The following is an 11,737-nucleotide window of genomic DNA, read 5'->3' as shown; positions in this document are numbered from 1 at the left end:
AATTCTAATCCGAATGTTCTATGCTTTTATAGTAAATCTTTCAGACTAGAACTGGTTCTATTTGTAAACAAATGTGTACAGCACATTTATTTATCTATTTATTATCAAATTTTATAAATAGCAACGTAATTTCTATACTAATTTTACATATTTTAAAATAGAAATAAAATTTTAAGTAAATGTTTCAATTTTGCCCTTTGCAGACGAAATGAAACATTTCTAAAAAGAAAGAAAGTTTTATGTTCAATTTTACTCAGAACATCCTAAAATCTACAAAACACTGGGCAAACACAGATGAGAAAAATTGAACATATTATAATGAATAGATATTTCCTGAATGTATTTTCATTTTTAACTAAACAGGATCAATTTCTCTAGAATCAAAATTCTGTAAATAGTTAAAGTTGGTCATTCTTCAGAAATTTAAATTCCCTGTATCTTTCGTAGATTACAGTACACATGATATTCTTTTTAGAATGAAAGTAGATATACCATTGCAGATTAATTATGCATCCAGAAATAATTTGGTCTGGGTTATTAAAAGTACCCAGGAATCTTAAGGGATATTACAATGGACTGTAAATTAATATACATATCCAATTATGATAAACAAAAATATCCCTTCTATAGATTATTTAGTTTGTTAAACGGTTTGGACATTACTAGTTTTGAACCAAACAATAAAAGTTCCCAAAGTTTTAAAACTTTGGGTACCAGTGTAATTTAAAGTCCAATATTCCCTCCCTCCATGATAAAAATCAACTTGGAAAAGGATGGGTGATTTCTTTGTGGGGACCCACCCCCCTCACCCCCAATATCTTTTAAAAAGAGAGTAGTACCAGGGAGGAAGGAGGACATTGGTCTGTAAATCATATTTTCACCCAAAGTTTTATAAACATGCTCAATAATTGCAATAATTTTAGTCTAAATTAGGGGAAATTTTGTTAAGCATTTTTGGGGAAATACATCAATTTATTGTCTTATCTCTTGAGATCCCTGGGATTGCGAAAATAACAGACAGGTTCAAAGACCTATGCAGAAACCCGCAAATAAAAGATGACGTCAATTAACAATAATAGTACAAAATAGAAATGGTCTATAATTTGTAATTCCCAGTTCTATTAAAACAGGGAGTGCCCAGGGATGGAAGGGACACTGGGCTGTTTATTACACTAGTCCCAAAAGTTTTATAGTAACGTTTTCTTATTCGTTAGCTTACAAATCTTGGTGACTTTTATTGATTTGTTTGGTAAATTAAGTTGAGTGGCTAACGTTTCAACCACAAATTGCAATCTACATAAGGGGTAATTTTGTGTATCATCATTGGGAATGTAAATCAATTTATCGGCCATTGTTTTTTTCCCTTAAGATCCCTAAGGAGTGTGAGATCTTATCGAATTCTCAAATCACGTTTTTTCAGCTGTCGTTGAGGGGCAACACATCGTAAAATTGACGACCTCTCCATTTGCCCCCCAAATATCATTTTATATTTATTTCGCTTGTTGGTTATACCTTATACCTGGGTGGTATAAAAGTTTTATAATCCTTCCCGGGACCTATGAGAAGTTACCTTTTTTAAGGAGAACCCGATCGGTTCAGCGGTTAGCGAGATCCTTCGGTACAGACAAACAAACATCCTTTTACTTCATTATAAGGATGATAACATTCATTACGCTTATCTAAATGTATTCTGCCAATTCCTTCCCCCAAATGCATAAATGGAAAGAATTATGTATTATACTGTTTAACCCAACCTAAACTTTAAATATTAATTAAACTTGTTTATAGTTATTCGGTGTTATTTAGGATTGGATCAAAGCTTCTCTACAATTTAGACATAAGTGAATACGTCCGCCGCTTACGCTTTATACGCTAGAACATCAGTGTCAAAACTTTGTGGTCTCTAATTTTGATCTACAGAAGGGTAATTTTGTTTATCTTTGATTCTTTATACGGGATATACATCAATTTATTGTCTTATCACTTAAAACCTGATAAACGTGAATTTTGGAACGATAAATTTTATATATATATAACAAGAACGATTAAATCCAATAGCATAAATATATATAAATAAAAGTGGCTGGTTTTTAATACTTCAACATTTTGAGAAGTCAAGATAAAGAGTTGCTGTGCTTTCTAAAATGTACATAACTGTAAAGCATGATAAGTTTAAGGATGATTTTATAAACATTAAGAGCTAAATGTTATGAAGGTACAGACAGACAGACCAATCAAAATAAAAAAGAATTCGCTTTTCTACACAGGCACAGCGGATTGTGTTTATTTAGCGGGACAAACTAAATTGAAGAGTATCTATGAGCCGACTAATAATAATGTTTTAAGTTTTTGTATATAATCTGTTTAGGTAAATCATGACTAATAATATAAATCTATATTAGTATTTGCCATTCCTTCCATATAAAGGGAAGGAACGTTGTATCCTGTTTTACCCATCCTAATTTTGTAAATATTTAATTGAGCAAGTTTTGTTTGTGTATTGATAACCTCTGTGTTATTTAGGATTGAAGCGAAGCTTCTCCACAACTAGAGCTAGTTAAGTCTGTCCGTCGTGTCATCCGCTCACGCGCTGTTTATGGGTTTGTACTAGTAACTCTAGCTTAGTGATGTGTCAAGCAAACAATAATTGTACAGAAGCTATGCACCTAAACAAACAGTTTGCAAAAATATCAGACATCTTAAGGGATAAGACAATGGAGATGAATTTATTTATATTCCCTATTATAATAAATTATTTTACCCATCCTGGTTGAAAAGTTTGAAAATTTTTAGTTCTGAACCAAACAGTAAAAATACAATAAAAGTACCCAAAGTCAACGAATAAGATAACGCACCTATAAAACTTTGGGTACCAATGTTATTTACAGTACCCAATGTCACCTCTCTACAGAGAAATATGCATTCATGTGATGGAATTATGTATGTCATGGGGGTAGGAAATATTATGGGAAGGATTAATCTAACAAGGATGACAACATCCATAAAAGCGAAACTCTAAAATGGTAGAATAATTGAAAATTAACAATTTTACAGTGAAGGGACTGAATAAGCAGAACATAAATGTAAACGTCTAGCTGTACAAAATTGTAAGTGATTTTGTTGCAAAACTGCTAAAATACAGAATACTGTTTATTAAGGACATAATTAAATATTTAGGACCTGATTGTAGAAAAGCTCAGGAAGTAAGGGAGGGGACAATGGGCAATTAATTGAATTTAAGAGTTTTCAAAGAAAGGCCATGAAATCCAGATTAATCCAGAAAATTTGGAGGAAATTGTAAAAGGATTGTTAATTACAACTAGAAAACCATATACTAAGAAAAAAGTTCCAAGCAAAAAAGGAATCATTTGAAAATTAGATTACCAGTATTACAGACTGACATAACCATTCTGTAATTAACCCTTTACAGTCAGGCCCCTTGCCACACCTTAATCAGTCAGGAAGGGGGGGCGTTCAACCCTCATATCATCTCAGTTCCTATTAGAGCTAGAGGGCTAAATTTTGTGCAAGTCCCCTGTTTGATAATGAATTTCCGACCTTAAGTGAGTCAGAGTCAATTTTCGCTTCCTTCACCCCTTTATTTCACAACCTTTGTTTTTAGGTCCTTTTTTACTTAAAAATTTCAAATGGCTGTAATTTTCTTATTTTTGAAGCTAGAAGAACAATGTATTTACAGAAAATGTTTATCTTTATGTAAATTTTATATTAGAAATATCAAAACATAAATTTCAGCGGCCGCAGCTGTACTTGGCAGCTGCCAGCCGCCGCAGTCGGTGGTCAGCGGGAAAACGGCGGCGGATCTTTATGAAATTTTAATACGTTATGTAGACATGTAAGGAAAGCTTAAGTTTAAAGTTTGAAGTCTCCAAGTCCAAATTGCGGTCACAGGAGCCTTTTAAAGATTTCTGGAGACCTGGAGAATCAGGACCTGCAGGATCATACCTGGAACCTGAAATTGACTTTAACACCTGTATTTCATATGAGAATGTACTACTAGAAGATATTTTAGTATTTTAGTAAGATAAAATGCTTTGTTTAAGTCAAATAAATATTTTTGCTCTTTACCTGGATCACCCTGCCAGGTTTGCTGGCATCCTGTGCCCGCCAGGATGGAGATATTTAAAAAATTCCAACTCTCAGTTATGTGTCATACCCATCTTTCACACACAGAAAATGAGAAAGAAAAAACCGGATGGGGGGGCGTTCAACGCCCCCCCCCCCCAACCGTTAAGGGTTAATTACTAGAAAAATCTCACTGGAACTCCAGATGACAGGGAAAGGGAAAAGAGAGGTGGGGGCAAAGGGCAAGGGATATGAACAGGGGAAAAAGGGGCAGGCAGGCGTGTAGGGTAACTGCTAGCTGGCTGGGCAAGAATATGACCCGCACGCCTTCCTGCCCCTTTATATCCTGTTTATTTCCCATGCCCCTACCTCCCTTCTCCATTTCCCTTTCTCGTCTGCTTTAAAAAAGGAGGTAAGGGAGAAGGGAGGGAAATAGAGTATGGGAGGGGGGCCGTGTATTTATATTAAAACTACTCTCTGTCTGCTATATTCAAAACTAACACAGCGCGTAGCAACATTTCTTGCTCTAGTACCCAAACTCAGTCAGAAACTGCAAAATTCTTGCATATTCCCTTTATGCCGGTACCCAAAGTCTGAGACTTCTAAAAATTGAATATTCGATCTATTGTCCCCTCCCTTATTCCAAAGCTTTGTCTATAAAATTGTACAATGTTGTCCCAGGAATCCGAATTCCAAAAACGTTAAAATCAACATGTTCATTCAAATGGACGTACGGACATTCTGGGGGATTATCAAATTTCTAAATCGTAAATAACTACTACAGGAATCACCATGAAGTTTTAAATCGATAGGACAACTATGTCTTGCCGTTAAGGTCGGAAGTAAGGACGTACCGACGTTAATTATTGAAAAGCTTTGCCTTAGATAACTGTATTACTGCTAACATACAACATAATGTTTATTATCTACAAACAGTTAATAACAATTGTAGATTATATTATTAACCGGGATCTAGAGCAGTTCACAGTGGAATGTTTCAAGTAACATTTATCTCCATAAATCTATAAATTTTAAAAGCTGCTAACTTCCATTCTGCTGAACGTTTATGACATACCCCACACCATTTTAGGTCACATAAGAAAGTCTATAAATAATCTGGAATAACCAAGATCCAATGATGCACAGGGAAAGCTTCACTGAAGAAAAAACGCAAAATTATGTCTTTTACGCGCATTTATGTGACTACGATCGTTAACTCCGCAATTTTTAGTAATGATGCTGTGAGTATTGGTGCAAAAAATATGACGTAACAAAAAAAATTAGCCAAAGAGAGTCCACTACCATTGCCGCCAGTGGTCAATAACGGCCTCTCATTGGCTAATTTTTTTTGTTACGTCATATTTTTTGCACGAATACTCACAGCATCTTTAGTAATGACTATTCCAGATTATTTGTAGGCCTTCTTATTTTCGGTTCAAATTTGATGCAAACATAATAATCTACACATTCCACCGTTTGGTCGTTACCAAAACCTAACATAAAATGCAGGCAGCGTGATTTGGAATAAAAAAATGACGTCATGTGTTAAATTAACCAATGAGAGGCCAGCAAAAATTTACCGTTGGTCAATTAGAGTGTTTACTGGCCTCTCATTGGTCAACTTTATTGTATGACATAATTTTTTTGGTGCCACTTTACGCTGTCTCTTTAGAATAAAGTTGCAATTGTTTTTTTTTTTTAATTGTTTCAAACTGTACAATACCCTTCCCTTTCGATCTCTATTGTTCCACGACTAGTTTGACCGCCTCTCCTCATTTTTTATTTTGTTTTGATAGAGAAAATATATACATTATACATAGTAGCTGTGATTTTTTATGATATATTTAAACAATTTTACTATTTTTATAAGCGTAGGTTTTCTTTAATTAGGTCGGTCCGTTCGTCCGTAACGGTTAGAACCTTTTGTTAATTTAGACATGTTATAACTGTCCTATTGATTTCTAACATTGCATTATGGTTCCTATAATAATTAGGTACGATTTGGAAGATTCAATAACAGAACCAAACGGTTTTGAGCCAGCGAATATGATAACGTGTTTATAAAACAAGTGTTTCATCTTTTCTTTTTTAGATAATTGTCAAGGATTTAAAATGCAAATAATCTGCGCTGGTTTCCCAAAAACAGGGACCAAATCAATGGCCAGGAATGGATATAGGACATGCGTGAATATACTGACAGGGGAAAATCAGTCGTAAATTTGGCTTGCTAATATGGAAATCATTTATTGGTCAATTCGTTTATCCAGTAGGAGGGGAGCTGATAAGGTACAGAAGATTGATGGGTGAAACGTTATTTTACCCATCTGCAAGTATTACTTTATCAGAGTACATGAAAATCTAGTGCAACATCCATGTATGTATATTCTATATCCATTGGCAGGGCTCTGAGAGAATTAGGGTACTCTGTGCATGATTTTGAGGAACATTTAGAGGAACATATGGACATGTTTAATGATTATTTTGATGGGTTCACAGATTCTTCACAGCTGATGGAAGCGTACAGGCAAGTTTCTATTTTTTTTAGTAGCAAAGATTTTCTGTAATTCGGGTTGGTCTGTCAGTCCGTAATGGTTAGCTCTTATAGTTAATTTAGGCTTGTTAGAATCGAATTTAAACTTTGCATGATGATTCCTATAATAATTAGGTACAATATAGGAAGCTATAGCAACTCTATAAGTATTACCAGAAAGTCCATTCAAAACATGCTGATTTTGAAAAAAAAAATTATATGATATAATTATCCCATTCATCTGTTTTTTAAAAAAAATTGATTCATAGGACAACAAGGTAAAATGATTTAAGCAAGGCATTTTTATAGTCCAATCCTAAAAGCAAAAGTATGTCCGTTTACTGTTGACTTTCTTCTAGAATTATACTGATTATTATTATTATTAATTAATTTAGAAATATTGATGCTTGTGTTGACCAGCCAGCGAGTACCATGTGGTTGACTTTCTTCAACAATTATCCTGATTCAAAGGCAACGAATCTATTACATTTAATTTTGGACATAGTGCAGTTCATAGTGAAATGTTCCATGTACTGTTTATATCCGAACATCTCGGAGTGGACATAAATGCGCCAAAAAATATATTTTACACATTTTTTCTTGTATGAAGCGTTTCCTGTGCATCATTTGGATTTGGCTATTCCCCTTTAAAGCTGTGGGCTGACATGACATGATTGTTTAGCCATTTGGCAGCTAACAGCCTTCAATCTTCATAGATTTTTAAAGATAATTGTTACCAGGAACATTTTACCGTGAACTGCACTAGATCCTTATTTTTTTTCCTGCTGACAAAATTGACCCTAAAGGTTATATGATCCATCCCTCAGTGAAAGTAATAACTTGCTACATGGGGGACGCTGATAAAAGATAACCACAAAACTTAACATTGACAATCCTAAAACTTTTAAGTCAATTTAACCCCCATTAACTATCCGTGTGGATTGACATCCACTTGGGTAAATTTCCCCCGTCGTCCTTCTAATATGCATAAATAGTTGATAAAAAATATATATAAGTGGATATATTGACAAAGAATAATTCTTCGTCCATTTAGTTTCCCAATATGGACCTCATTTATTGGAGGAAATGGGATTGGTTAAAGGGAGTTGATGGGGGTATCGTTGTTAGTGTATCCAGTTGCGAGTTGTACGTGTTAGAGTACTTGCAATCAGGGAGTAAGGGAGGGGACAATGAATCGAATATTCAATTTTTAGGAGTCTCAGACTTTGGGTACTGGCTTAAAGGGAATATACAAGAATTTAGCAGTTTCTGACTGACTTTGGGTACTAGCGCAACAAATGGCGCAACTCGTGTGTTAGTTTTGAATATTGCAGACAAGTATCAATAAACTTAATTTGTTATAATGTGGCTGGTTTTAACAATTTTTTTCTCTCCAGAAAATATAATTTCATAGATAAAAACATTATTGTGATATTTGTTTAATAACCATTCTAAGAACCCAATTAAATTTTGGGTTATGTGGCTATGGGTTGAATGGGTTCCAGGAAGATTTTTATAGTTATTAATTACAGAATGATTATGTCAGTCTGATGTGCTTGTAATATAATTTTCAAATGAATGCTTTTTTCTTGGAACCCTTTTCTTATTTTATATTTTTCTGTATTGTATTAACTCTCCCTTTATAATTTCTTTCATTTTTTCTGGATTAATCTGGATTTCATAGTCTTTCAGCGATAACTCTTAAATTGAATTAATTGCCCATTGTCCCCTCCCTTACTCCCTCACTTGAAATAATAACTCGATTTTGATCCCAGGTAATATTAATGGAGAGAGAAAATTCCGAAGTTTGGTTCAAATCCTTGAAAGATATGTTGGACAACTTTGCTCAGAAAAATGTTGGTTGGTTTGAAAAATATCTTCATATATTCAGGTACAGATATTCCAGTATGCTTCAAAACAACGATTATCAAAATAAAAATCATAAAATTGATACAAGTTTTGTTATCCTGGTTCTTCGGCCCCTCGAGGCTAACAAAACTGGTGTTGAACCTAATTTTTTTCAGTTTAATATCTGTATAAATAACTATTGTATACATTTTGGAAGCTGTCGTAGTACTTTATACTTCTTCATAACTATGTTGAAGCCTAATTTAAGAGATTAGTACAAGAAACTTTGAATTATGGAAGTAAATTGCAAAATTAATAAATTGCGAGCAAAAAATCCTCCAAATGCCTCTTATATTGTTTATGTGTAATGTATATTGTAAAAATACATATTTATTTATCAGTGGTACCTATGCCAAATGGATGAAGTTAGCGGAGCATTGTATGATTAGGTAACAATCATTTTCTCATCTCCTTATATAAAAGTAACGGGATGTCTGTTGTGTGTGTGTGTGTGTGTTGTCTGTACCGAAGGACATTGCTAACTACTAAACCGTTATGGTTCTTCTTTACAATGTAGCTTCTCATAAAGGTCCTGGGAGTGGAAAGTTTTAAAACTATTTAAGAGTAGGGCACCGCCAGCCTCCCAAGAGTGGGGTGTGCGGGTATGCCATGTGCGTTTAATCGTTTGGCAGCTAGCAACCTTTAAAGTTCATAGATTTTTAGAGATAAAAGTTACCAGAAACATTTTAAAATTAGGGTCGGCCCGTTCGTCCTGAACGGTTAGCCATTTTTTAGATTTATACATGTAAAAATTGTCCTATTTTTTCAAACTATATTCCTGTAACAGTAGCGTAGCAGAATGCTCAGCAACTCTATCATCGTTACCGGAATGTTGCTAGAAACAAGTTGCTTTTTAATAACAAATTTTATATGATATGATTATTCTATTCTTTAGAATACTAATACCTGATAAGTAAAATGTCATAAGCGTAGCACCTTTACAATCAAGTCCTAAAAATGTAAGTATGTCCTTAAACAGTATCCTGTATTTAAGTACGTTTGCAAAACAATGGACTTACAATTTTGTTTAGATTTATACATCTATGTCCAGCTAATCCAGTTATGACACTTTATAAGTGTTAATATTAGTTTGTCCTACTGTTTCATAGCTATGCTTTTGTGTATGTTTTCATCCTTGTGTTTGTTTGTCAGGTCAGCCGGATATACAGATGCATATTGGAGACAGAAAGCTATCAGTAAAGAATGTTGGATTTATCATGGAGATTAAACATTGATATAGTTATTTCTCGTATTCATTCGAATCCGGTGGATAGGAACCGGTTCTCATCCATACGAAAAAACTATGTCTAGCATCGTATTATATCCAGTTTTCTACGAATATAGAAATGTACAATCACAAGATTAAAACCAGTTTTTTTAGCCGGTGCCTTCGGCACCTCGGGGCTAAAAAAACTAGTTTTAATCTTATAATTGTACATTCTATATCCGAGGAAAGCCGTTTATAATACGATACGAGAAAAATTATTATTGCATTGTATATTATAGACAGCTTCCTGTGGCTATAAAAATAAATAATTATAAGATTAATTCCAGTTTTGTTAGGCCCCGGGCGATGAAGACCAGTGCTCAAGGGCGTCCAAGCATAAAAATTCAAAATTTTGCAAAATTCATTTGCGTGGGGGGGGGGGGGAGGGGGGTGGTAATCCATTCCATTAGAAAATTGATCTTTAATTGTTCCATGACAGTATGAGATGCACAATGCTGGGGTGAAACAACTGGTACCATCTCATCAATTACTTGTGTTTAAGGTATCATATTTCTAATCCTTATTTAAAGTAACATAATGTCTGTCTGTTTGTGTGTGTGTGTATGTGTGCACCGAAAGATCTTGCTAACCTTTGGACCAATATGGTTCTTCTTTACATTGTAGCTTCTCATATGTAGTGGAAAGGTTATTAATTATTTGGGGGGAGGGTACCACCACCTTTCTAAGAAAAATAAATCATTGTCCTCAGCCCCGAAAAAAAGCAGCTTATAGTGTCACCAAAAAGTGACGTCATATTAAAGGCGAATATGACGTCACTCGACATAGTTCGGCCAAAAGTTTGAGCATTTGTCCACTTTTCTTGGAGACACTATGAGATGCTTCACAATTTTATAAGCCTTCTATTGATTTTCGTTTCATGTTTCCAGAATAGCTTCAAAACAGATTAATATTCGCTGGATTGTGACTGGTTCTCAGTCATACTGAAAATCATATAAAGCATCGTAATACAGATAATTTTCCACGAATATTGAGATAAAACGCATAAAAATTAATACCAGTTTGTTGGGGTTAACAAAACTGGTTTTCATCTTATAATTTATCATTTCAGTATCCGCGGAAAGCTGTCTATAATAAGATGCGATAAATAACTATTTGATATCAAATCTAACGTTAAACATTTTAGACTGGCGAAGGTTGGCAGAATCTGTGCAAATTTCTTGGAAAGGGAGGACATCATTTTATTTATTTTTGGTGAATTTTAACAAGAATGACAACATCCATAAGTAGTGAAGCTGAAGAATTATCAATAGATATCGGACAAAAATTAACTATTTAGCAGAGTTATAAAGTTATAAGAAGATTACAATTAGTGGTTGAAACGATTGATACTCGACTTAATGAACCAACTAATCAAAATTCAACAAAAGTTGTTAAGTCAACGAATAAGAAAATATCAAATAATTATAGAATTTTGGGAAGTAATTAACAGCCCAATGTCCCATCCTTCCTGGATTTAATAAAAAAAATTGAATATGACAATACAAAAAAGTTATTGAATACTAGCAGCTACGCCCCCGACTAGGTGAGGGGTGTTTTGTTTGACCCTCCATTTAATTTTTAATTTTAAAAGTTTTTTAAAAAATTAATGGGGGGTTCATACTTTTTTTGTGAGTGGGGGGGGGGGGGGGTCAAACATTACACGATGAGTGCGATTTCTCTTGAGAGGGTAGGGTACTCTCTCTCAAAATACTTCCCAGTGCCTATGAGAAGATTAGTAGAAAACTATATTGATTCAGCCGTACAAACACACACACAATAATGATGTACCTAACTCAACACAGGACAAACCAGACACTCCCTTCCCCTGGGAGAATGTTGGTGGAGAATCTGGCAATATTGTCGACAAATTTAGAAAGTTCAACATGCAATCCAGAATTCAACAGGGATTACAAGTTTCTAACATATTTTCCAGTATGGCTTCGAAATCG

At 34.3% G+C, this 11,737-nt stretch overlaps 1 protein-coding gene across 1 annotated transcript; it reads left to right on the top strand.

The window, feature by feature from the left end:
• The first annotated feature begins 6,176 nt into the window (after positions 1-6,176).
• On the top strand, positions 6,177-11,044 carry LOC145306067 (uncharacterized). Its single transcript, XM_080147998.1, has 8 exons — positions 6,177-6,249; positions 6,486-6,607; positions 7,009-7,084; positions 8,389-8,504; positions 8,863-8,910; positions 9,674-9,739; positions 10,227-10,290; positions 10,933-11,044. Exons 1-8 carry the CDS (start codon positions 6,196-6,198, stop codon positions 11,002-11,004), a joined length of 618 nt encoding a protein of 205 aa, XP_080004124.1. The 5' UTR covers positions 6,177-6,195; the 3' UTR covers positions 11,005-11,044.
• Positions 11,045-11,737: the final 693 nt, after the last annotated feature.

This window comes from Acartia tonsa, chromosome 14 (assembly GCF_053477335.1).
Source record: "Acartia tonsa isolate MP-2025a chromosome 14, ASM5347733v1, whole genome shotgun sequence".
In the NCBI taxonomy this organism is placed as follows: domain Eukaryota; kingdom Metazoa; phylum Arthropoda; class Copepoda; order Calanoida; family Acartiidae; genus Acartia; species Acartia tonsa.
Note: the sequence above shows the minus strand (reverse complement) of the source record. Positions and strands in the feature narration are given on the sequence as shown.